The 24,404-nt window shown below is 42.8% G+C and overlaps 1 protein-coding gene across 1 annotated transcript in view; it reads right to left on the bottom strand.

Moving 5' to 3' along the window:
* Window positions 1–24,404, bottom strand: part of LOC114666266 (ectonucleotide pyrophosphatase/phosphodiesterase family member 1-like) — a 122,939-nt gene that overhangs the window by 30,198 nt on the left and 68,337 nt on the right. The window contains exons 6-15 of the mRNA XM_028821044.2: window positions 17,849–17,928; window positions 17,654–17,773; window positions 15,541–15,650; window positions 14,212–14,277; window positions 11,196–11,268; window positions 10,541–10,649; window positions 7,373–7,501; window positions 5,930–5,961; window positions 5,701–5,828; window positions 517–583 (exon numbers count right to left, since the gene is read on the bottom strand). Coding sequence (XP_028676877.2) covers window positions 517–583; window positions 5,701–5,828; window positions 5,930–5,961; window positions 7,373–7,501; window positions 10,541–10,649; window positions 11,196–11,268; window positions 14,212–14,277; window positions 15,541–15,650; window positions 17,654–17,773; window positions 17,849–17,928 — 914 coding nt within the window. The remainder of the gene's footprint in view (window positions 1–516; window positions 584–5,700; window positions 5,829–5,929; window positions 5,962–7,372; window positions 7,502–10,540; window positions 10,650–11,195; window positions 11,269–14,211; window positions 14,278–15,540; window positions 15,651–17,653; window positions 17,774–17,848; window positions 17,929–24,404) is intronic.

Genomic DNA, 24,404 nt, shown 5'->3' with positions numbered 1-24,404 from the left:
ACTATTCTGCCGTTTTGAACACCTGAAAACGGAGACTTTGGAAAACTCTCTCCAGAGTCGGACACTTCATAAAATGCCAGCTCAGGTTTGCAATGTGGATGGGTGAAAACGTAACTCCGAAAACACCGTATTACCCAACCAGCTGTGGAGGGTGACACACTTTTAAATGGTGGAGGTTATTACTCTAGGTGTGATCACACAATCCACTATTCATTCAGTCATGGAGATTCCTTGGGCCTCCATGATCCTCCTAAACACTCGTAGGCAAACTGCTAAAATGTACCACGGTAGGCCGGGCTGCCCCTCTACTCTCACAAAGACCAGCAATTCAGCTTATGGATGACTGGCAAGTTCAACGTCTAAGAACGTCTGGATTGCTAAACCAGAAGAACAGGAATCCGTAGATCACCAAGATCTAATCCTGGCCAGTTTCTGACTAATATGTGTAAAGCCTCTAGTTTGACATGCACCAAACTCAGGTACCGCTAGTCCATCATGGAAGTCTTATATACTTACCCTCATATTTCGAAACAAATTATCCGAACCATGGAAACCCCCTGAACAATAAACATCCTTCGCTACCCTTAAAAGAAAAAGAAAACAAAAAAAGTCTGTCAAACTTTCGATTTGTTAGAAGTCAAATGAACACTGCATGCTACAAGAAGTTAAAAGCAATTAATTAAACAAATCAACTATAAATATTTCAAATTGGGCAGTTCAGGGTACAATTAAACACTGAATACCCATTCAAACTCAACCCAACGAACGGGATGTCGGAAGTGTGAGAATCAAACGATGTTCTCCCTTCACACTTCTGTTTCAGGCTCTGAGCGAGACCACGGTTTGTCGAAAACTGGTGTGTTATGCTGCCTTCAGAACGTGGCGAATATTAAAGACCTGGTCAAAAGTCAAACCAAATTCCATAGCCAACAACCACAGTCCTATCTTACGTCAAAACCCTAAACAGAAATCGGAAATTGAAGTCATTAATTCAAAGCAAGTTGTCATGAAACCGTACACTAGCATACCACACACTAATAAGGAGAATTCATTTTATCCCCAATCTCGGATAACTTGGAATCGATTGTTAGTTATAGCTGCTTAAGCTGCCGTTACTTTACGGTATTTCTAGTTGTGGGGTATGTCGGATATACTGAGCGCAGTTGTGGATCTCATTGCCGTAACCACGTCAATTTTAAAAGACTGAAAATCGCTGCCCGTGTTGCACCTACCAACCGAGTGCCAGATTTCTATCTAGCTGTGCTCACCTTTTCTTAAGACCGCCAATAGCATGCCAGAGCTGTACGAAGGGTTAACAGGTATGGCAAGTTCCGCCACAATCTCTGCTCTATTCCCCACCCGGCCTATTATTTCGCAGTATATAAAACGGGCGCTCTAGGTTGGTTGCACCTGCCATACACTCCTCCTTCTTCTTGAACCCAGGACTGTTGATAGTGATAACCAAGGGGAGTCAGGTAGGAAGGATACAGAAAAGTGAGAGATAATGCAAAAAGTGATAGTGCTTTTGTTTCAATAGAAGAAATCTTAATAAATAATCCATGATAAAATAATAGGCGTTCTTCCAGTGGAAATTAAACCAGCAATAAAGAAGTTTGAGTATTTACAACGCAACTTTCTGGGATACGTGACGTACATCTGGTTTTATAAATCCCCATTTCTCCCCCCCCTTCCCCCCACCCCGTGTGTACCAAGGTTATTATAGTTAATGAAAACTAAAATCAAAACTGAAACTATTGTTAAAAAAAATTTTGTAAACTTAAATAAAATAATTAACAAAACCGAAATTAAAAATTAAAACTAAACAAAACTATTAAAGTAGCTGGAAAGGCTGAGATGAAACAATAATTTACTAAAATATTTTAGTTTTCATTTTTTGAATGAAAATTCTTGCTGTTAGACTTTAAAACTTGTAAGTGTTAATTGTAAAACAGAAAGTCATCCACCACAAGCTGCCCGCACATATTTGTCCAGTGAACGGTGGCTGGTGTTCGTACAGCATTTGAGCTGACAGAGCAAGATGAATACGGGCGCATAAAGTGTGTGAAATAGAAAGCAATTTACGTGTCGCCTTTCTTTGCACTTGTTGTATATTAAGAAGTAATTCAAATGGCTGAAATCGGAATATGCTGATCAACAAAACCTTTAGCACATGGACAGAAAAATCACGAGTGAGTAACGTTTCAGTTTATTTCTCAGGTGACTGCTTGTTGTTGACAGCAATTCTCCTGCCACTTTGCACAGGACAAATCATTTTTACTTTCTAATATACGAAGCCACGTTCTTCCTAAGCCCCCGTGATTTTCATGATCACACCTGTCAGAACATAGCAGATTCTCTTTTCTGATTTTTGATATCTTTTCAGGCCTGCAGGTGGCAAAATTCTGTCTATAAATTTTATGTGCCTGAGATGGAATAAGAGATCAGTATGGCTGGTAGAAAATAAAGCCCAGTATGGGAGATTTTATAATGTAATATTGAAGGCATTCATTTTAAGCACATTGTCTTGGTGCAAGATATGTTGTGGGCTGTAGACATTTTGAGTAAAAAACCCTCAAACCTTAAAATTCACCTAATTTCATTACAAATTGGCCCATTTTGGGCAATAAAAGAAAAAGTGCCAACAGGCAGCACAGATTTGTTAACCACAAATAACACAGAAAATATTTTAAAAATTATAAAATTATGTAAAATTGTTCATATTCAGTATCTGGTTTTGATTATGCTCGTTTTATTCGGACAAAGATAAAACCAGATAGTAAACCAAGTAGTGTAGTAAGCTTCCACCAACATTAAACTCCTACCCAAATCTGTTAAGTGTACAGTTCAGTCCGATGGTGACACAAAACTAAACCCCGTAGAGAGCTCCATGCCATAATTACTAAAACTAAAACTGAAACAAATAGATATAAAAATAAAATAGAAATGTTTTTGTGAAATAAAAACTAAACTAAAAATACACAATGAAGGAAAACTAAAACTAAACTGAATTTCCAAGTAAGGTCAGAAAAAAATATATAGTTTTTATTTCTAATATAAAAAGGCAAAACTATAATAACATTGGTGTGTACGTTGGTTTTGTCTTTCGAGTGTACTCAAACTTTTTGTATGTACTCTCAGCACTGCCTTCACTATCCTGTGGTAGCATACCTGCGAGTTTATGGAGGACCCGGCCCGGTCCTAACCTGGACAGTGGACAGAAGCCATTAGGGAGGCTAAGAGAATGGAATTCGCCAGGCTGATACGGTGGAGTATTTGAAAAAACAGCTAAACACCCATTATTTGAACATGGCTTTCTTAGAGCTTCATTTTAGTGTAACCCTGATATTCTGTATATGCATTATGGCAGACGGCCAGTGGCCTTGTCCGGTTGGCACGCCCTTCTTAGGAGAGGGCATGTCAACAGCACTACCTCTCCTGGGACACAAGAGGGCAGCCCCCCCTGGTTTGCATCGGGCCCACTGGCTTGGAAGCTCAACCCTGCTGGCACCTTTGGCCACAGACAGGGGGCGCCTGGACACCAGCACTTCTGCCACACCCGGAAGTGTTGCCAGAAGTTGATCGGGGAGCCCCTGGAGCACTTCTGGGTGAAGTATTAAAGTGGCTGCCTCACTCCATTCAAGGAGACAGAGGACAGAGCTTATGAGAGAGAAGTGGAGGTGGCAGTGAAGAAAGAGAAGGAAAGAAAGGACTGAGCATTGTGGGTTTGTGCATTGTGTGGTGCTGTAAAAGACAGAACAATAAACGTGTGTGTTTTGGACCTCTGGGGGTCCGGCGTCTGTCTGCATTATCATTTTAATCATGGCTCCGCAATCCGTATTAACCCCTACTTTTTCTGCTGTTTTTTTTCCGGCTTTCTGTGGTGGTGATCTGTGTTCCCACCACCTGATCATGGCACCGTGCAGTCCTTACATTGATGGACTGAAGGCCAGAGGCCACATGACCATCATCATCATCTAATTCTTTCACGTGAAACCTGAAAACCATGAGGACTGATTTACATCATTTATGTTAGGTAGAATGCCCAATGAGGGCTGGGTGGTCTAGTGGCCTCGGAACCCCTGCAGATTTTTTTTTTTTCTTTTCTCCAGCCCTCTGGAATTTTTTCTGTCCTCCCTGGTCATCTGACCTTACTTTATTCTTTGTTACTTAGCATTGCCTAATCTTCTTATATATAAATGTCTACGCGTGGAAGTGTGTGTGTCTGTCTCTCTGGCCCGGATATGTGAGGCTACAGCATGAAGCTCAAAGAAAGCGCCGAGAAAAGAGAAACTTGCTTAGCCGCTAATACACAAGGGAGGTGAGCACATCAGCAAAATGAAACCTCCAAGGAGAAAGAAACTCGCTTAGCCACTGATAGACAAGAGGGGGGGTTTGGGAGTTATGGGCCAGCACATCGGCAAAATGAAATCGCCCAGGAAAGAGAACCTCAATTACCCGCTGACAGACAATGAAGGCAAGCACATCGGCAAAACGAAACCTCAGAGGAGACAGAAACTTGCGTTGTCACTGATAGACAATGGAGGCAAGCATGTCGGCAAAACAAAACCGAAGAGAACCTCACTTAACTGCTAATGCTCAAGCAAGGCGAGCACATCGGCAAAATGAAACCTCTGAGGAGAGAGAGCCTCGATTACCTGCTGATAGACAATGAAGGCAAAGACATCGGCAAAAGGAAACCTCAGAGGAGACAGAAACTCATGTAGTTACTGATAGACAGGGGGGGGGGGGGGCTAGACAGCACATCGGCAAAATGAAACTGCACAGGAAAGAGTACCTCGATTACCCGCTGACAGACAATGGAAGCAAGCACACTGGCAAAACGAAACCTCAGAGGAGACAGAAACTCGCGTTGTCACTGATAGACAATGGAGGCAAGCACGTCGGCAAAACAAAACCGAAGAGAACCTCACTTAACTGCTAATGCTCAAGCAAGGCGAACACATTGGCAAAACAAAACCTCAGAGGAGTGAGAAACTCGATTAGCCGCTGCTGCACAAGCGAGGCAAAGACATCGGGAAAATGAAACCGAAGAGAACCTCACTTAGTCACTAATACACAAGGGAGGTGAGCACATCAGCAAAATGAAACCTCCAAGAAGAGAGAAACTTACTTAGCCACTGATAGACAAGGGGGTGAGCACATTGGTAAAACGAAACCGCCCAGGAAAGAGAACCTCGATTAGCCGCTGATAGACAACGGAGGCAAGCACATCAGCAAAACAAAACCTCAGAGGAGAGAGAAATTCGCGTAGTCACTGATAGACAATGGAGGTGACCATGTTGGCAAAATGAAATGAGAGAGAGAGAACCTCACATAACTGCTAATGCTTAACTGATGTGACTGATTGATTGAAGTGCCAGAGCTTGTGGTTTCTAGGAGCCCGGGCTTTTTACAGCACGGACTTACACAGCTAGTATTTTCATATTTTTTCTTATTCCTTTCTTCATCTTGTAAAGCACTTTGAGCTCCATCATTTGTATGAAAACGTGCTATAGAAATAAATGGTGTTGTTGGATAACATACAACACCCTGATGTGTGGAGATCAAGTCAAAAGAGGTTAAGCTTAAGCAATACAATACATCGGTAGATTTCTACAAAGGGAATGCTCCTAAAATAAAGACCTTACAGAACACAATAAAAACACAAATGCCATGACATTCAATCAGACGTCAACTTACAGTCCGGCCTGCCAGCCTGCCTTCGTGTAAAAGTTAAGTGGCCCAATTCGGGGGCTGTGGGCGTAGTGGAAACGCTTTGGCAGATTCTCTTTCATATAGGGTGTGAATGACTGATCGCTGGTTTTGCACTGGAGGGATAGAGGGAAAAAAAAACAAACAAGTGTGACGGGAAGCAGAGCTGTTATTGGGCGGTCAAACAACAACAAAAATATAGTCCAAAAGCACTTGCTGTTAGGCTGTCCATTAAATGTTTGTAGTCATCTGTGAGAAAGAAAAATAGAGAAAGGAAAATCAAGTTATTAAACAGTACAGAAAAGTCACAATAATACAGAAGACAGAGGTCAGCACACACGGGCAGCAGGCTCTTAGACATCGGAAGGCCATAACAAATGCCAGTTGTCTGGATGTGATGTTCAAATAAAACACTAAGATTAAAAACAACACAGCAGGACACTTTCAATGTTTAACGACAAACAGTTTGGTAGAGTTAATAAACTTGTGAAGTTTGCAAATGATACTAAACTTGCAGCAATGGCCGACGCTGAAGAGGCAGCAAAAGCCAATTCCTGACAATCTTCAGAAATGGGGGAACTACGTGGAAAATGCAGTTCAATGAAGATAGATAGATAGATAGAGAGATAGAGAGAGAGATAGAGAGAGAGATAGAGAGAGAGATAGAGAGATAGAGAGATAGAGAGATAGAGAGATAGATAGATAGATAGATAGATAGATAGATAGATAGATAGATAGATAGATAGATAGATAGATAGATAGATAGATAGATAGATAGATAGATAGATAATTAATCCCAATGGGAAAGTGTAACTGTGACTGCACTACCACGAGCTACACAGGAATGGCTTCTAAAACTACAATGTGAATGAATGTCCCGCAGTGGCCGAGTCTGAATCCAGATCTCAGTCCTATTGAGATTTTCTGGCTGGACTTCATGCGGGACCCTCCAGGACCCCTGACAGTGCAAAGGGAGAAAAAGTGATAGGCCGAGAGACCTGTGGCACACAGACTCAAGGCTGTCATGGCTGCCTGCCATCTCCTAAATACTGATGTGAATCGACTATTTTTGTATTTGGAATTCTTTTAGACCGCATTTCAGAGATCGGTTTTCACTTTCACGTTAAAGAATCTTTCTTCTGTTGATCAATGTCAAAAAAAATAAATAAATAAAGCCAACGAAAATCTACTAAGATTCAATGTTGGGGAAAAAAAAAAAACAAAATGCGACAACTTCCAAGGGGATGACGACTCTATATTGGCGCAGTAGGTGGGTGCACTGTGATGGACTGGCACCCTCATCCAGGGTTGGTTCCCGACTTGCACCCAATGCTGCAGTCGATTGCTCGGGCACCCACTGGAATAAGTGGCTTTATGAATGTTCAGTTATGATGTAACACCTACTTCAAAATTACCATCCAAAGCCGTGTATTAATCTCATTTGACAAAAAAATGAATTTTTGATTTTATTGTTGCCAAATATGTAATATTTCTCTGATATTCTAGTAGAAAATGGTGACTTCCTCATTGACTGTACAGCACAATTCTTCAACTACTATCTGGTGTGGTGCCATCGGTGTACATGCCAACTCAAAACCTTTCTAAATAAGTCATTTGAATTTACAAATGTGAAAAATAAATCGGGGGAAAAACTACTCACAAGTATTATATACGGAGAGGTCTTTGGGCATCAAGCGGCCTGCAGCACCAGTCCTCATCACAAAGTCGTCGGTGTTGGGTATGAAGTTGGACAGGATGACTGCTTTTTCACAGGTAGATTCTTCCATGCCTGCATCAAAATAAACAGAAAAGTCAAATAGGTTTCCCAAACTTCAAATTACTCGAGCAAAAATCCACTTTTGTAGGTCATATGGGTACAGTGAACTCAGCGGATGGGCTGCTGGCCGAGATCATCACTGCATAGAAATCCATGGGTGTAGTGGGGAGGCATGTCAGCATCCGATCTCACAAAAAATGAAAAAAGGGTCTTGTGAATTTTCAAATGGGGGCACACATCACCTGTCTATGTTGTCATTTGTTTGTTCTTATTCCTCCTTTCTTTACATGAGGGGTTCCCAACCTAGAAGGTACAAGATGGCATTTAAGGGGATGTGATAAAGAGGAAGGCTGCGGTGTGATCTGTCAAAACTGAGTGAGGTGTGTTGTCAGACTACTGTGGTGCAATCGTCGTCTTGTAATGTGCCGTAATTTATTAGTCAGTGCTCTAGTTAGCTCTATATACTGTATATACTCGCGTAGAAGTCGGGGTCTTGAAACCTGAAAAATCAATCATAAAATCAAAATTATACGCCCGTTCAAAAATACAGCACTTTTTTTTTTTCTTTTTTTTTTTTTAAACATCTTCTTGCCTTCTCCAATCTCGCACCAGTTTCTCAGACACATTGAATTTTGTGGCAGCAGCACAGTTACCAACTTCAACGATGTTTAATTTAAAACCAGCTTCCTATTTTCTTCTGATTGAACGTGCCATCGTAGATAAGGGATGCTCTTACGATTAAAGATGTATGACGGTGTGCGATACAAAAAAAAAACCAGTGCAAACGTCACTTCAGAATAGTTTGGGTATTACCGTGTGGTCACGTAGGGACAATACACAGAAGAAAAGGTCGTGTGCTCCGTGGTGACTTTCTCAGGCGGGTGTTAGCATATCTCTTGGACCAATAGTGTGAGTTTTCCACATTCGACTTATACAAACGACATTATAAAAATACTGGAAATTATACGGTAAAAATCAAACCCTGACTTTTCCATGGGAGAACTTAAATTTGAATATATATGGTATATCTCTATAGATACAGATATAGAGATATATATTAATCTCAGTACCCGATTAGATTTTTCGTGCCTTGTTGTTTAGGTGTTACCTCATTTACTGAAATCTGATTGGATCGGCCGCGCAATATTTTATAGGTCCCGCCCTCTCTGTCTTGTGTGACGCGTCAGGCGGCTTTTGAAGCATCTGCTAGTGGCCGGTGACTCTGCCACTCATTCCGCCCTTCCCTGTACTTCCGCCTTGTCCATAATATGCGTTTAATTTACTCTCACAACAGTGGCCAATCAGCAGAGTCTCCCCAGGAACTGATGTAATGTGTGGCGTGCAGCTGATAATCGTGGATGTGGCGTCTCTCCAGCAAGTACTGCGCAGTTCCCCAGTAAGTATTTTAATCTGTGCTGGCGTGCAGCTGATTATTGTATGTGTGGCGTCTCCCCAGCAATGGATTTTATGTGCATGGCTGCGAGTACCCAATCAGCACTCTCCCCAGCATTGATGTCCTTTATTAAAAAGAGTGCCCCGCGCATGCGCACTTCACCAGAAGACACACACACATGATTTTATCCATCCATCCATCCATCCTCTTCCGCTTATCCGAGGTCAGGTCGCGGGGGCAGCAGCTTGAGCAGAGATACCCAGACTTCCCTCTCCCCAGCCACTTCTTCTAGCTCAACCTCCTATGATGAAGCTGGATTTTATTAAAGAGGATATATTACATTATATATACATATATAAATCTGCCAGTCTGTAAGCTTTTCACGAGAGAACTACTTAACGGATTTAGATCGGGTGTTTTTTCTAGAATTTGCCTGAACATTCTGGTTGATTTTGCGACTTCTCGCAAAAGTTCATGCTAAGTATCATAGTACGCTTGCGGTAACAATTTATTTGCGCTAATCCGAGAGAGATGCTGCTGGCCGAGCAGATGGGGAAGTGGGTAGGGCCCTGGTGACTGGCAGAGATATCACGGCCACGTGCTTTTCTCCCCATGCGGGGGACGCTCTCCCATCAGAGCTGAACATAACCAGGTACAGGGGCATCGTTGGAGGGTACCTACCTTCCGCTTGGCCAGAGATACCTTGCAAACTTTATACGTTTTTGGTAAAGAGATCACAGCTACATTCTCGCCCCCGATAGCAAAACCAAAAATATTGTATATCAGGAGGCCCTCAAATATGAAAGCTATCAATAGAAATTCTTCTCAATACAAATTATTACATTTTATCCTGTTTCATTACTACATGGGCAGAGCCGCAGGGGACAGCTAGTATTCCCTTCTCCAGGCGTCCCGGTGGGGCACAATATGATGTCATATTTTCGATAGAGGACCTTGTCCCACCAGGATGCCTGGAGAAAGGAAGGACTGGGAGAGGGGCAGTATCTTCCCCAGGGCACAAGAGGGCAGCCCCCTGGATTACATCAGGGTCACGGATGGAGAGCTTGGAAGCTTAACCCTGTTGGGGTCTGTGGTCTCCGCCAGGGGCACCTGGACCATCTCAGAGCCCTGGATGAGCCCCAATCCGCCACTCCAGGAAGTGCGGCAAGAAGATCATCAGGGAGCACCTGGGGCACATCCGGGTGTGCCATAAAAGGGGCCGCCTCACTCCATTCGGGGAGCCGGAGTCGGGTGGAAGAGGACGGAGCTTGCCAGGAGTGGAGTAGAGGTGGCGATAGAGAGAAGAAAGGAAAAGACCGAGTTATTGTGAGTCTTTGGGCACTGTGCTTGTGCTGTGTGAGCAGAGGAAAATAAAGCGTGTGTTTTAGACATTTGGATGTCTCGGTGTGTGTGTCCGGGGTTATCTTTCACAATATATATTACATACATACACAGACAGAAACCTTATACAATCTATTACAACATATATTAAAGAGGGAGAGAAAAACCTTCTGTTAAAATGAGGATGACTAAAGTCCTGTCTATTGCCTCAAAACCATTCCAAAAATCACAGCATTAGCTCGGAATGGAGTCGGTCAGGAAGGTGCACAATTTAAAACTAACAGGGTTAGTTCAACAAAGCAGTTAAAAGTGCTTACCATGATCAGATACAAGGACAATGTTTGCACATTTATGCAGCTTCATCTGCTTGAGTCCGTCCATTAGCATTTCCACTATTTTGTCGACTCTTTTCAACGCATCTTCCACCTATTAGCAAAAACAGGAAATGTCATTTGGTTGTGCTAATGGCTTTGTGGTTCATTTGTAAATGTACTGTTAAACTCAGGGATGCAAAAACCTGAGATGTGACCAAAAAGCATCATCACTTATGGGATCAATTATCTTGTGTTTTATATCTGAAATCAATTTAGATCACTTTGCACAGATCTCTCTTTTTTTGTGCTATGGTAGAACTGGTTGAATTTCATTTTTACTCTTTTTAAATGGTAAAACAAAAGCCTGGCATTGTCCAAACTGCTTAGTCCCAAAACACAGTCAACATGGGGGGGGATGGGTTTAGGGGATGGAGCCTATCCCAGCTGGCATAGGGCACAAGGCAGAAAACAAACCCTGCACAAGGGGCACCAAGGCCATCGCAGGTAACCCCAAAAAAGTAAAATGAGGCATTTGAAATGGAAACTGGGACAGTCAGGATGCGTGGTTGACGGGATTATAAATGGTGTCGTCTGGAGTTCTGCTTATTGCATAGAAGTTTATTACACACCGTTTACTGTGGAATTCGGTACAACTCACTTGACGACTTGATGGTCCGTATCTGTGGCCCGAGGTATCCGGTTCATCCAGGTACAAAGTGTAAAAGTCTGGCCTAAACAGAAAAGAAGATGGATAGAAAATGAAATAACATGTTAAGAATGTATTACACACAATGTTTGGTGAAAAGCGGTCAGATCTTCCATAATTCAAAAAAAAAAAAAGAGAACTCTGGGGAAAGTAGGCAATGGAAAAATTAAATGGAAATCAAAAGACTTCACTATGCTTTCAGACATGATCTACTACTTAATAAAATGCGAGAGAGAGAGCGAGAGAGACAGAGAGAGAGAGAGATATCCTTCCAAGCAATCTCGGATTGTCAGTTGCGCTTTGGTTGCACAATCAAAATATGATCAACCAGTAAGGGTACACTGCACATTATCCATTTGACTTGACCATTCCTAGTTTTCCTCCTCTTTCTTTCTCTGTACGTTTATCATTCGTTTGCTCAGAGGTTGATGCACTTTCTGCTTCCTGAGCAGCTCTTCTTCTCTCCACCCTAGCGGCCCGCTTCTTCTCTTCTGTGGTCGACATCTTTTCACGTTAGAACTCATTAAGTCGGTGTTTGTGTTGCAATTACTTAATACGTCGTCTCGATGCATGCTCAATAATTCAGGTAAGGAAATCCTAGAAATTTGATTCTGTTCATCTGGACAAAGTTTTTAAGTGGGAGAAATATTTCAAGACTTATCCAAGTCTCTTCCTCAGTCTCAATTGACTGCAGGTTTCCCCAACCTTATAAACCGTACCTTTGCTTAAATCATAGAGACTAGCACCATTGACAAAGGGCCACTGATCACTGATCAACTGGCCCTTTGTCAATGGTGCTAGTCACTGTGATTAAGCAAAGGTACTGTTTATAAGGTTGGGGAAACCTGCAGTCAATTGAGACTGAGGAAGAGACTTGGATAAGTCTTGAAATATTTCTCCCACTTAAAAACTTTGTCCAGATGAACAGAATCAAATTTCTAGGAATTACTTAATACGGTTTTCCTTAATTTTTCACTTAAGCTGGCACTTAAGTCTTCAATCTGCCTCATGAATAATTTAAGATATGAAGAGGTAGAGGAAGTGACGGCGAAGGTGGCAAGGAATGAGAACGCCGCCCATACGCACGTGCAACACGGCCATGAGTTAATTCTACAATAAGATAAAATAAAAATAATAAGAGAAATAAAAATCATCACCCTGAAAGCAGATAGTAGACGTCACATAGTACGATGGCAATCCCAAAAGTAAGGTCTCCAAAGCGGTGGGGACGTAGAGAAACTGTTCATACGGCTGTTGGCCACACTGTTGTGATTGGTGCTTCCTCCACTCCCAAGCAAGCATGTGCGGCTTCGCTGGGATGCTCAATCTTGGCTTGGCAGCCCTTGAAAATGGAGCTCCCGTTGAACGCTACTGCCAAGTGCGAAGTTCGTGCAGGAGACCGTCAATTTCCGACGAGACAGTCGCGAAGGTTGAGGAAAACATGCGTAAAGATCGGCGGTTGGAACTTCATCACCCACCCACCATATAGTCCGGACTTGGCACCCAGTGACTACCACTTGTTCCCTAAGTTGAAAGAACATTTGTCCGGAAGGCGATTCTGCTCCGACGGAGAGGTGAAAGATGAGATTCAACGCTTCCTGAAGGACATGGCGGCGAGCTGGTATGACATGGGCATTCTAAAACTACCACAGCGTCTACAAAAATGCATCGACCGAAATGGCAATTATGTAGAAAAACAAATAAGTCCTTAACCTTTAAAATGATGTAAACATTATAGAAAATAAACGGTTGTTTGTATTTCTTAAAAAATAGGAGGAGACCTTACATTTGGGATTGCCCTCGTATATGTGTACCAAATTTCAGGTCAAACAGTTGGTGAGCGACAGGTGATTTAAAATCCTGGACAGTTACAAACGAACAGCCACGGTCGCGTATTATATAAGATGACAAGGTTCACAATCGTTATTCATTTTCCATTTAATCATCTACACTTTGTGGTTTCATGTTTTCCGTGTGTCTCATTGATTTTATGTTCAGTGTGGGGTCAAGGAAGGGTGACCTCCCTTGTTGCAGAATAACTTTTTGCTGTACCTTTTTCATTATTACATCAGTAATGGCGCATGGCTAGAACGATAACGTGCAGGGAATACACTTGACTTATAGTTCTCATCCCCTCTGTACGTTTATCATTCGTTTGCTCAGAGGCTGATACGCTTTGCTCCTTCCTGAGCAGCTCTTCTCCACCCTAGCGGTCCGCTTCTTCTCTTCTTCCGTCGACATCTTTTCACGTTAAAGATGATTAAGTCAGTGTTTGTGTTGCAATTACTTAGGACGTTTTCCTTAATTTTTCACTTAAGCTGTCACTTAAATCATTCTTGAGGCAGATTGAAGACTTAAGATATGAAGAGGTAGGGGAAGTGACGGCAAAGGTGAAAAAGAAAAGAAGAACAACCTTGGAGGTCAATCATCACCCCGAAAGTGGATAGCAGACTTAACGTAATATTTATGTATTCAAATTTCAGGTCAATCGGCCAAATGCTTTGCGAGCTGCAGGTGATTTAAAATCCTGGACAGACAAACGGACAGCCACAGTGGTGTATTATCTAAGAAGATACAGGAAGTACCGGGCAAGAGAGGTGGATACCCACAAGGATAACGAGAAAAAAAAAAAAAAAAAGGTCTGGCAGGAATGCCGAGAATCCCCTTCAAAGATGGGAAGTATTTCCACAAATACAAATGATGTTCTCCCAGTGGGAGACACACAAGACCCCAGACTGCCAGAGCTGCGACACGACACACCACACCACTGAGTAGAACCCATCAAGTCAACTCAATTTACTCCCAAACGCTGGAAACATTTAGTCATAGACAAAAAGGAAAAACAAAAAACACCAGGCGTCACATCAGAGGCCCAATTTAATGCCCGTTCCTAATTATGAAAATATTAGCCATTAATTGAATTTAACAACATCTGCATAGTCCCAATCCAGTGCAAATAATGAGGTACCTTTCTCCCTTGGGTAATGCCAACCAGTGCAGGATGGTATAAAGCCTTTCTTCAAAATCCTTGGACCTGATGAATGAAGACAAATCACGGGTTAATTGTGAAGTCAGGTCAGAAACACTTGCACAAGGAGAACAGAAGACATTTTGAAGTCATGTCATTCTGCAGCGTTCCTACATAGGTGTGTGTGTGTGTGTGTTCCTTTTTGTACAGTATGTCCCATTTGGTGATTGTTAAATGCGAAAGTATCAACACTGGTAGCTCAGAAACCTGGTTTGTAAATATGGGGTCTGTGCCCTTAAACAGGATTGTACAGATGCAGAGGGGGCTTTTGGGAATTGTAGTTGTGGGCACCATACATAAAACCGGAACAGAAGGAGGTGACTTGACATTTATTTTTTGACTTTTCCAATATGCACCAACTTCATCAATGAAAGCCCCACCTAAAGACCCTTTATGAACAGTACTTCCGCAGCAGAGATGGATTTTGCATGGTCATCAGATACGGGGATGGCAGTGGGTAAAACCCAACACTATTCCTGCCCTCAGTTGCTCTCTGTGAAGTGCCGCGCCTCAGAAGGTCATTCACCTTCTGGACTCTGGTGGTAGGACAGTGTTCATTCTCTTGAGAATGCCAATCAAGCTGCACAGTGACAGGCTGTGAGCATAGGTCCCACTAGAGGATGTCTGGCCCTCATGGAGTCTGTTATTGACAGTTTGGTCCGAGACATGCACACCAGTAGCCAGCTGGAGGTCATTTTGTAGGCGCTGGCTGTGCTCCTCCTTTTCCTCCCTGCACAAAGAAGCAGATTCCATTCCTGCTGCTGGGTTGATGTCCTTCTCTGGCCCTGTCCAGCTCTCCTGGTGTCTCCTCCATGCTCTTGAGACTGACAGGAGATGCAGCAAACCTTCTCGTGATGGCAGGTATGGATGTGCCATCCCAGAGGAGCTGGGCTACCAATGAATGACGTGGATTTATGACAAAGGCAGGGATTGGAAATATGAAATTTAAGCCCTATCTGGACAAGAGAAATTATTACCGGAGGATCTCCATTTTCAGCCTCATCCAAAGAACTCACATCATTAACTTTTTGCAGTCTACACATTCACGTCTCAGTAAAGATCAGAGACTTTTTACCTTATGTCAAAATAACATCTGGTTAAATTAGTCCCATGAAATTTGATGTGTCAGAGAAATTCTGCCATTTGAACAATTCAGACAGGACTAAAATTACTAATAATTACTGCATTTTACCCAATACCTGGAATAAACCACTCACACATGAGATGGATATAAAATGCCCTTCTATAAAGTAAACTCTTTCAACTCACTTGTTAAATATCAGGTACTTATCCGGGAAGGATCCACTAATATTTACATCAGAGCCAGGCCAAAAGTACGTACCACTCTTCAAACCATTGAACTTGGCGGTCAACCAGACCTGCAAAAGATCAAATTACAAAAGGGATGAAATTGCTCCGAATCACAACATGTTTCCAAGGTAAGAAAGCAACATGAAATTCTTAATTCACGATTTTAAAATTGGAAAAAATGCAATAGCCATTTATCGTGTTTGCTGTGTGCCTTTGAAGGACTCCAATATTTTTTCAGACACACTAGGCGAGGGGGGGTATTATTGGAGCCAGAGAGGTCTAAAATGTCAAGATTCATCAAAATCTCGACATTAAATTTTTGGATGATTACAATACTTTCCCTATACTTTGTATACGAGAAAGTAAAAAAAAAAAAATGAGAACTTGGGGGTCCTTCAGGTCTTGACTTGATGTTATTTTAGAAAAAACTTGGTGAATGGGATGGACAAGCTTGTTGGATTAAATAGCTTGTTCTTGTCAATTTTATTTTAATGTTATAGTTAATTCCAGTAAATTCCGTGGTCCATGAGAGGCATGTGTCATAAGTGACATTAATTTTACACCCACATAACATTATATATATATATTTTTCGCTGCTTCGTGGGTTTCTGCAGACAATGGGTCTTTTTACTTCTGGTACTTGCTTCCTCAGTTGGTTTGCCCAGTTGATTTCATACAAGGGACGCTATTGGTGGATGGCTGAGAAGCTACCCAATCAGAGCATGCAGTTAAGCTCCTGTGTGCTGATTGGCTCAGTGATGGTGCGCCAAATTCGATTGCGCTGCGTTAACCAGGAAGTCTCGTCTCGCTCATTCAGCATCAACGTGTTTCGCTGTATAAAGAGTTAACTTTTGTGCTCTTCTTTGTGCGTTGTCAAGCCCTTCGTTATGGCTCCAAAACGATCTGCTTCTGCTACTGCTTCAGGGTCCGTGCACAAGATCCAACGGAAGATGCTAATGATTGCCGAAAAGGTAAAAGGTTTGGATATGTTGAAGGAAGGGGACAGCTACACCGCTGTAGGATGCCATTACAGGATCAATGAGTCCACGGTTCTTTTTATTTAAAAAGGAGGAAAGGAATATAAGATCTACGGCCACAGTGTCCTTTAAACCAGGGCATGAAATGAGTTATAAGTGGAGTAAGGTTTGTGGGAAGGGTTTATAAAGCCTTAAAATATATATAAATAATAAATATAAGGTCGCTACTTTGCCGATTTTCACCTATTGTGGGGGGCTTTGGAATGTAATCCCCACGATAGGTGAGGGATGACTATATTATTTTATATATATATAAAATGCGCTCATGCGTGACTAAAGACTCAGAATTCATTGTGACAAACCATGCCGAGAGATCGTGGCGGCGCACTAACCTTTCTCTTTTTATCTTTTCAGAAAGAACAAGGGCTCGTCGCCGTAATAAAGCACGATGTAAATAAAAGACGCCATACTTCCGGGTCCCGTCTACATTCCAGTTACGTCATCCATCTCAAAATTTCTGTTCAATTTCATGTCACCCTGTATAAATGTTCCCCCATTTGATTGTTACTTTGTCCATTGTGACCATTTGTTGTACTGTGGAGATATTATTGATATTGTTGATATTGTTGCAGTAAACCGGGGCAGAAACCCCAAAAGTTTATTCTGTTTCTATTGCTTTTCTTCACTATATTTTATATATATATATATAGCCCCTTTTTTCTTCTGTTCTCCACTCTTCAAGTGGGGGCAAGGGAGGTCCCACACCAAACCTCCTCCCAGAAATACCTAATTTTGACTGTGTAAAAAGCCATGGGTGACCCTCTTTACTCAGCTAATGTAACTAAGCCCCTATTAAGTACTAAAAGGTCATAAGTCCTTTCAGGTGGAGGCTTTTACTAGCAGCACACATTTGTCTGCATATTTTTCCTCTAATCCGTTGCCCCCACATATGACAATGAAAGACCAACATTCATTTCTTTAATGGTGGAGCCCCCCCCCCTTGCTGCATTTGTTTCCCCAATTTTTTTTTTACGGGACAATACTGTGGTCAGAAAATGGTGCTGATAACTGAAAGTGCTTCATTCAGTACTTACAGGCTCTCCCAGGTACCAAGAAGGAACAAATTTCTCCTTATCCTTAAGGCTGAAAGAAGCATTTCGACTCGGATCATACATGCGATTGTCAATGATGCCATGAGACTCTGGATACAGGCCCTGAAAACAATGACATAATTATTACAATTTTTTTTTTAAGACTTTAAAAAAATAAATAAAAAGCATGAAACTCACTGTAACAATGGTGAAATGATTGGGAAATGTCTTTGTTGGGTATACTGGTATCATATATGATGGCGATACTCCACAAGACTCTGGAAGAAAAACCAACAGGTCATTTTAAAGTTATTCTGAATGGATCCATACAAGAGTGTCTCTTATTAATAAAGACTTTGAGCAGAAGAACGGCAAAGTGCTGCTCTGAAAATGAAAGCGGATTCGGTAGCGCAGTGCTTTTATACAACACAGTACTTGGAAACGGGGTGGCACAGTGGGTAGCGCTGCTGTCTCGCAGTTAGGAGGCCTCGGTTCGCTTCCCGGGTTCTCCCTGCATGGAGTTTGCATGTTCTCCTCGTGTCTGCGTGGCTTTCCTCCGGGTACTGCAGTTTCCTCCCACAGTCCAAAGACATGCAGGTTAGGTGCATTGGTGATCCTAAATTGACCCTAGTGTGTGCCCTGTGGTGGGCTGGCGCTTTGCCCGGGGTTTGTTTCCTGCCTTGTGCCCGGTGTTGGCTGGGACTGGCTCCAGCAGACCCGTGAACCTGTTAGGATATAGCGGGTTGGATAATGGAGGTGATAGTACTTGATAACTTCCTAAATACAGGAGCGTTTTGGATTACAGCAATTCTGCAGATACAAATAAGAACATTAACCCCTGCCAAATTTCTCTAAGCAGATCACGGAGCAATAGAACCCACTGTTTGAAACTCCCAACACTCTAAGAACACATCCCAGGCCTGTCATCTGTTAGTATAGCAGAGAGATGGAGGAGAAACCCTTAGCAACATCTCAAAGACGGCACATCTCTGCTGAAGGATCACTTGCACTTAAACTGTTACCAACTTGCCTAGAAGAGGACCCACTGTCAAGTATGGTGGACGTTCAGCGATGTTGGAGTGCGGTTTTTCCCTCCAAGTTAGGATTTTAGTAGAGTAATTGGCATCATGGACTTCATAAAAAAAAATCCAGGATTATCCAAATTTAAAATTTGTCCATCTCTGCCAGGAAACTAAAAATGTGTCATCGCTGGATCTTCCAGCAGGACGACAATGCAAACCAGATGTCCATATCAACAGAGAAAAATGTAAAAGGAAGACAAAAATCGAGCTTGTGCCAAGGCCAACTCCATCACCCCAGAAAAACCAATGGGTTGAGCTAAAGAAGAGAGGACCTCAGACCCCGGATGACCCAGAGGAATGGCCTCAGATTGCCTGTTCTGTCTTCTCCAACTTTGTCAGATGTTATAGGAGAAGACTTTGTCCAGCCTCCCTTTGCCAATAAAGCAGCAGTAAATATTAAAATGTAGGGATGCCATAAATCGTGGCATGTGTGGATTTGTTAAACCTTTCTGGAGGAGGATTCATCCCAAACTCTCTCAGAACAAATATATTAAAGTTAAAAGTTGGATTTATTCTCCTTAATCTTGCATCGAAAAAAAAAAACAAACAAAAAAAAAAAATCACCTTTTGGTGAATTACCTTATTCAATAACATTTTACAACATTTATTTCTATAACAGGGCGGCACGGTGGCGCAGTGGGTAGCGCTGCTGCCTCGCAGTTGGGAGACCTGGGGACATGGGTTCGCTTCCCAGGTCCACCCTGCGTGGAGTTTGCATGTTCTCCCCGTGTCTGCATGGGTTTCCTCCGGGCGCTCCGGTTTCCTCCCACAGTCCAAAGACATGCAGGTTAGGTGGATTGGTGATTCTAAATTGGCCCTACTGTGTGCTTGGTGTATGGGTGTGTTTGTGTGTGTCCTGCGGTGGGTTGGCACCCTGCCCGGGATTGGTTCCTGCCTTGTGCCCTGTGTTGGCTGGGATTGGCTCCAGCAGACCCCCGTGACCCTGTGTTCGGATTCAGCGGGTTGGAAAATGGATGGATGGATGGATTTCTATAACACATTTTCACACAAGTGCTTTAGAAGGTCAAGACAGATGAAAACAAAATGAAACAAAATAAGATTATTCCTTTGCTACTTGGTATTGCCTAAAGTAAGATCCGATTGCTGGTAGGACAAAAAAAAAAAAAAAAAAATCTGCAGGGGTACCAAGGCCAAGAGACGCCATCCCGTACCCCCCAAAAGCCTGCACTGGGCATTTTTTTTTTTTAAATTGATTTTATTAAAATCAAAAATTCCATACACAAGTTTTACAAAAAAAAAAAAAAATAAGGTTTGAAACAAATTGAACTGGGCCTTGTACCTAACAGATGATCTAAAGCGTGAAAGCATTCCAAGTGAAGAATTCATATTTACATTCCTCTTTATTCCTCTTTACCAGAGCTGCCAATCATACCGTTTTTACTCATTTACCATGTGCCCTTGTGTAAGACGCGCACCCTAATTTTTACAAAGAAAATCACGTTGTGATTGTATAGGAAGCATTTAGGGCATGTTTTCCGTGAAATGCCCTTCTGTTTTTGTTGCATGACGAAAGTTTTTCTTTCTTCCATCGCCAATCTCGAACACATGACTCTGGAACACCGTACTTGTGACCTGCTGCCCGATTTCCCATCTTCTCTGCTTCCAAAATCACTTTTGGTTTCTGACGACGCCAAACTGATTCAAAAAAAGAGAGAGAGCGAGCGAGCGAGAGTGAGAGAGGGTGAGCGAGAGAGAGCGAGCGAGCGAGAGTGAGAGAGGGTGAGCGAGAGAGGGCCCAAACAGAAGAAGTAAACATTACAGAAGTAGTAAGTAAACATTTCCTTGTGTATGACGCGCACCTGGTTTTCGAATGGTAATTTTTGGGGAAAAAATGTGCGCGTGGTACACGCGTAAATACGATATTTTACAGTTTTATACAATACAGTTTATTTTTGTATAGCCCAAAATAACACAGGAAGTGCCGCAATGGGCTTTAACAGGTCCTGCCACTGGACAGGCCCCCAGCCTTGACTCTCTAAGAACACAAGGAAAAAACTCCCAAAAAAAACCCTTGTAGGGAAAAAATGGAAGAAACATCAGGAAAGGCAGTTCAAAGAGAGACCCCTTTCCAGGTAGGTTGGGCGTGCAGTGGGTGTCAAAAGAAGGGGGTCAATACAATACAAGTTTTAATACTAAATTTTATTTAGGAGACGGTTAGAATGGTGGAAACTGTAGAGGGACAAAGCTGATGTCACACACAATCAAATATTAGAAACTGGTTACAATAGGAAGTCTTGGGGCAGAGCCCCACCACCGGTGCAGTCTCTACATTGAGACCACCCAAAGGCAAGCTCTGAGAAAACCAGAGGATTGCACATGGCGGTCACTGACCTGGAGAAGGCTTATGATAGAGTGCCACGGCAAGAGCTCTAGAGGTGCATGAGAGAGAACAGAGGACTAGAGAAGTGTGTGAGGATAGTCCAGGAGATGTGCGAGGGAGGGTATGAGTGAGGCCTCGGGTTGACGTAACAAGACAAGATCTCGGTTAGAGGACGCCCGCACCCTCGATGATCTTGAAGTCCTTACATCTTTGATGTGGTTATGGAGAACTGATGAAAGGACTATCAAACCTGGTGCAAGCTTTGTGCTGATGACACGGTGTTGTGTAGCACCAGAAGAGAGGAAGTGAAGAGGAAGATGGAAGAATGGGCTTTGGAAGATAAATACTAAGACAGACAGAATATCTGAGGTTTGAGAAGGATAAGGATTCAAAAGTTAACCTGCCAGGATAGCTCCTGAAAAGAGTGGATAAGTTTAAATATTTAGGGTCAGTGGTAGCCCAAAATGGAGAATTACATGCAGAAATTACCCAGAGAGTTCAGTGTGGATTGAACAATTGGAAGAAGGGATGAGGAGAATTGTGTGATCAAAGAATTAAGGCAAAGGTTACATGTAAGGCTTTTAAGGCAGTGGAGAGATCAGCAATGATGAGACATGGGCAGGAAAAGGAGCACAGCAGGAGAACTTAGATGTGGCCGAAATGAGAATGTGGAAATGGATGTGTGGATTTAGGAAAAAAAAGACTGAAGAAATGAGACAATCGGAGGTATAACAAAAAAGTTAGATCTCTCTTTCTAAGAAAGGACAGGAAAGGAGGTTGAGGTGATAAGCATAGAATGTGGAAAGACAAAGAAAATGTGTGCAAAAGAATGGCAGGAGTGGAAGTCCATGGGAAGATAAAGTGAGGAAGTCCACAGCGGAGGTGGGTGGATAAAATAGAAGAAGATCTGAAGGGGAAGGGCTCGACTGGCGACAAGGAGGTGCAGGACCGAGCAGGCTGATCAAGCACATCAACCCCACAGAGATGACGAGGAAGACGGCAAGATTTAGGTATCTTATATATAAACATCTACGCGTGGAAGTGTGGGTGTCTGTCTTTCCGGCCCAGAAGTGAAAGGTGGAGTCGGGGTAAGGGCTCCACCTCAGTGGATACACAAGTGAGGCGAGCACATCGGGCGAAACAAAACCTCCGAAGAAAGACAGTCACTTAGCCACTAACACACAAACAAGTTTGTATTTGTACAGAAACCAAGAACATCTAACACTCCAAAGTGCACAGAGCATTTCATTAGGTTAGAGAGAGGGAGCGCATAACTGCTCAAAACGTGCTTTACATTTCCTTTGCCGTCTATAATCCTTTAGTGAATAAAGTAACTGAGGCAATGCATGACACACACAGCACCCAATACAGAACACCATCTAATTCCATCACAATGAGCTCCATACCTTGCAGCAATGAGTCACCAAATTATCTCTCTTTTGTGCTCACTCTGCCATGTGTCGTAAAGCTGAACTGCACTGAAACACGATTATGCAATTCTCAACTGGAAGTGTTACTTTAATCTTCTGGGCACTAAATGTTCAAATGATTATATCATCTTTATAATTAAAAAAAAAAAAAAAAACTCCAGTTCACGTCAGCAGACCAAAACTACAGAGTGCTTCTCACGAATAGAGAGACAACCCCTTCATAGACCACAGGAGCTTCTTCAAACAATCCCAGCAACAAAGAAACACTGAACTGCACTCTGTGAGCCGTCAAAAACAAATGAGTTCAGAATGCAAATGCTGGGGAATCGCCTCCAAGAACACCCGTGTCGAAAATTCCACAGCTATGTGAAATTCAAAATTGATGCAATGTTCTAAATATCACGCAATATCATTACATTGCCCACCCCTCCCCACCCCCCAACCAGGAGGGTCTAAAAATGAAGAAAAATTCCCACTTTTATTTTTAACAAAACTAGTTTACTGTAATGCACTCCCTCTAACAGGGCAACCTAAGAGAGACTTAAATCGACTGGTGTGAGGTCAGAGCTGTGTGGCCTCAGCTGTCTGTTTGGCTCGTTATCTTGTTGGATGATGAAATGCCATCCAGTGAGTTTGTTGTCATATACTGAACTCGAGCAGATCAGATGTTTCTAAACACCTCCGAATTCATTGTGCCATCAGCGGCTCCATCATCAGTGAAGAGACGTGTGCCAGTCAGGACCTGTGCCAGCCATACATGCCCAAGCGCCACACCACCCCCAGCACCGCGATGGTGTAACAGATGAGGTGGTCTGCTGTGGATCTCAGGCAGTTCCTGATCGTCTCCACACTTTGCTCTCGCCATCACTCTGATGAGGTTCATCTTTGTCTCGTCTCTCCACAAAGACCTTTTCCCAGAATTCTGCAGGCTCTCCAAAGTCCTGTAATCTGCCCATCTTGTTTTTGTGGTGTTCATCTTGCAGTGTGGCCTCCTCTGTGTTTCTACTCATGAAGTCTTCTGCTGATAGTTGTCTCTGACACACACACCAACCCGTGAAGACTGTCCGGTCTGTCAGACAGGCCTTTGGGGCTTTAACTTGGCCGTGGTGAGGAATCCTCGGTCATCAGCATTGGAGGTCGTCCTTGGTCTACCAGCCCCTTTGCGATTACTCAGCTCACCTACGAGTTCTATGTTCTTCATGATATTGCAGACAGTTGATTTTGGTCATCCTAAGGTTTTATCAATGTCTCGCACAGCTCTTATCTTCATGTTGAACAATGGCAACTACAGACTCCAAAAGAGAAGAAGAATGACAAGGCATCTTACAGCTGCACTAACAAAGCAATGAAACCCACCCGAGGAGTCACAAACACCTGTGACGGCAATTGTCCCAAACATTTTGGTGCCCTGAAATGGGGGCGGGGAGGTCATGTAGAAAAAATGCTGCGATTTCTTCACGGTTGTGAGCGAAACATCTGCAAATCTGCAATGTGCACTTTAATCACGATATCTCTTCCTGCAATGATTTTATAGTCACTTTGGGGGGGAAAAAAAAAAAATAAAAACCTGTTTGACCAGGATGTCACAGCTGCCTTGACGTCTTCACTTGAAAGCCGCCGTCCACCAAGAGATTTCTACAAAACACGGAACAGGAAATCTGAGGGAGCCAGTGGGTGGATGGTTCATGCTGCTGGAACCCACGTTCTCGGAAGGCAGCTTGTGATTGACGTGACACGTGAACTGGCACATGGTCATGAAGTTTACTTGACTGGCACCAGAACTCTCCTGATCTCCTCTCTTGGAACGTTAGACTCGCACTGAGCCACAACATCCCCAGACTTGTTTCAACGTGCTTGCTACTTTCTTACGTACTCGGGTAGATAAAATTATTGAACACCCA

The sequence above is a fragment of the Erpetoichthys calabaricus genome, chromosome 15 (assembly GCF_900747795.2).
Source record: "Erpetoichthys calabaricus chromosome 15, fErpCal1.3, whole genome shotgun sequence".
Taxonomy (NCBI): Eukaryota; Metazoa; Chordata; class Cladistia; order Polypteriformes; family Polypteridae; genus Erpetoichthys; species Erpetoichthys calabaricus.
The sequence above is the reverse complement of the archived record's forward strand: the minus strand, read 5'-3'. Positions and strand labels throughout refer to the sequence as shown.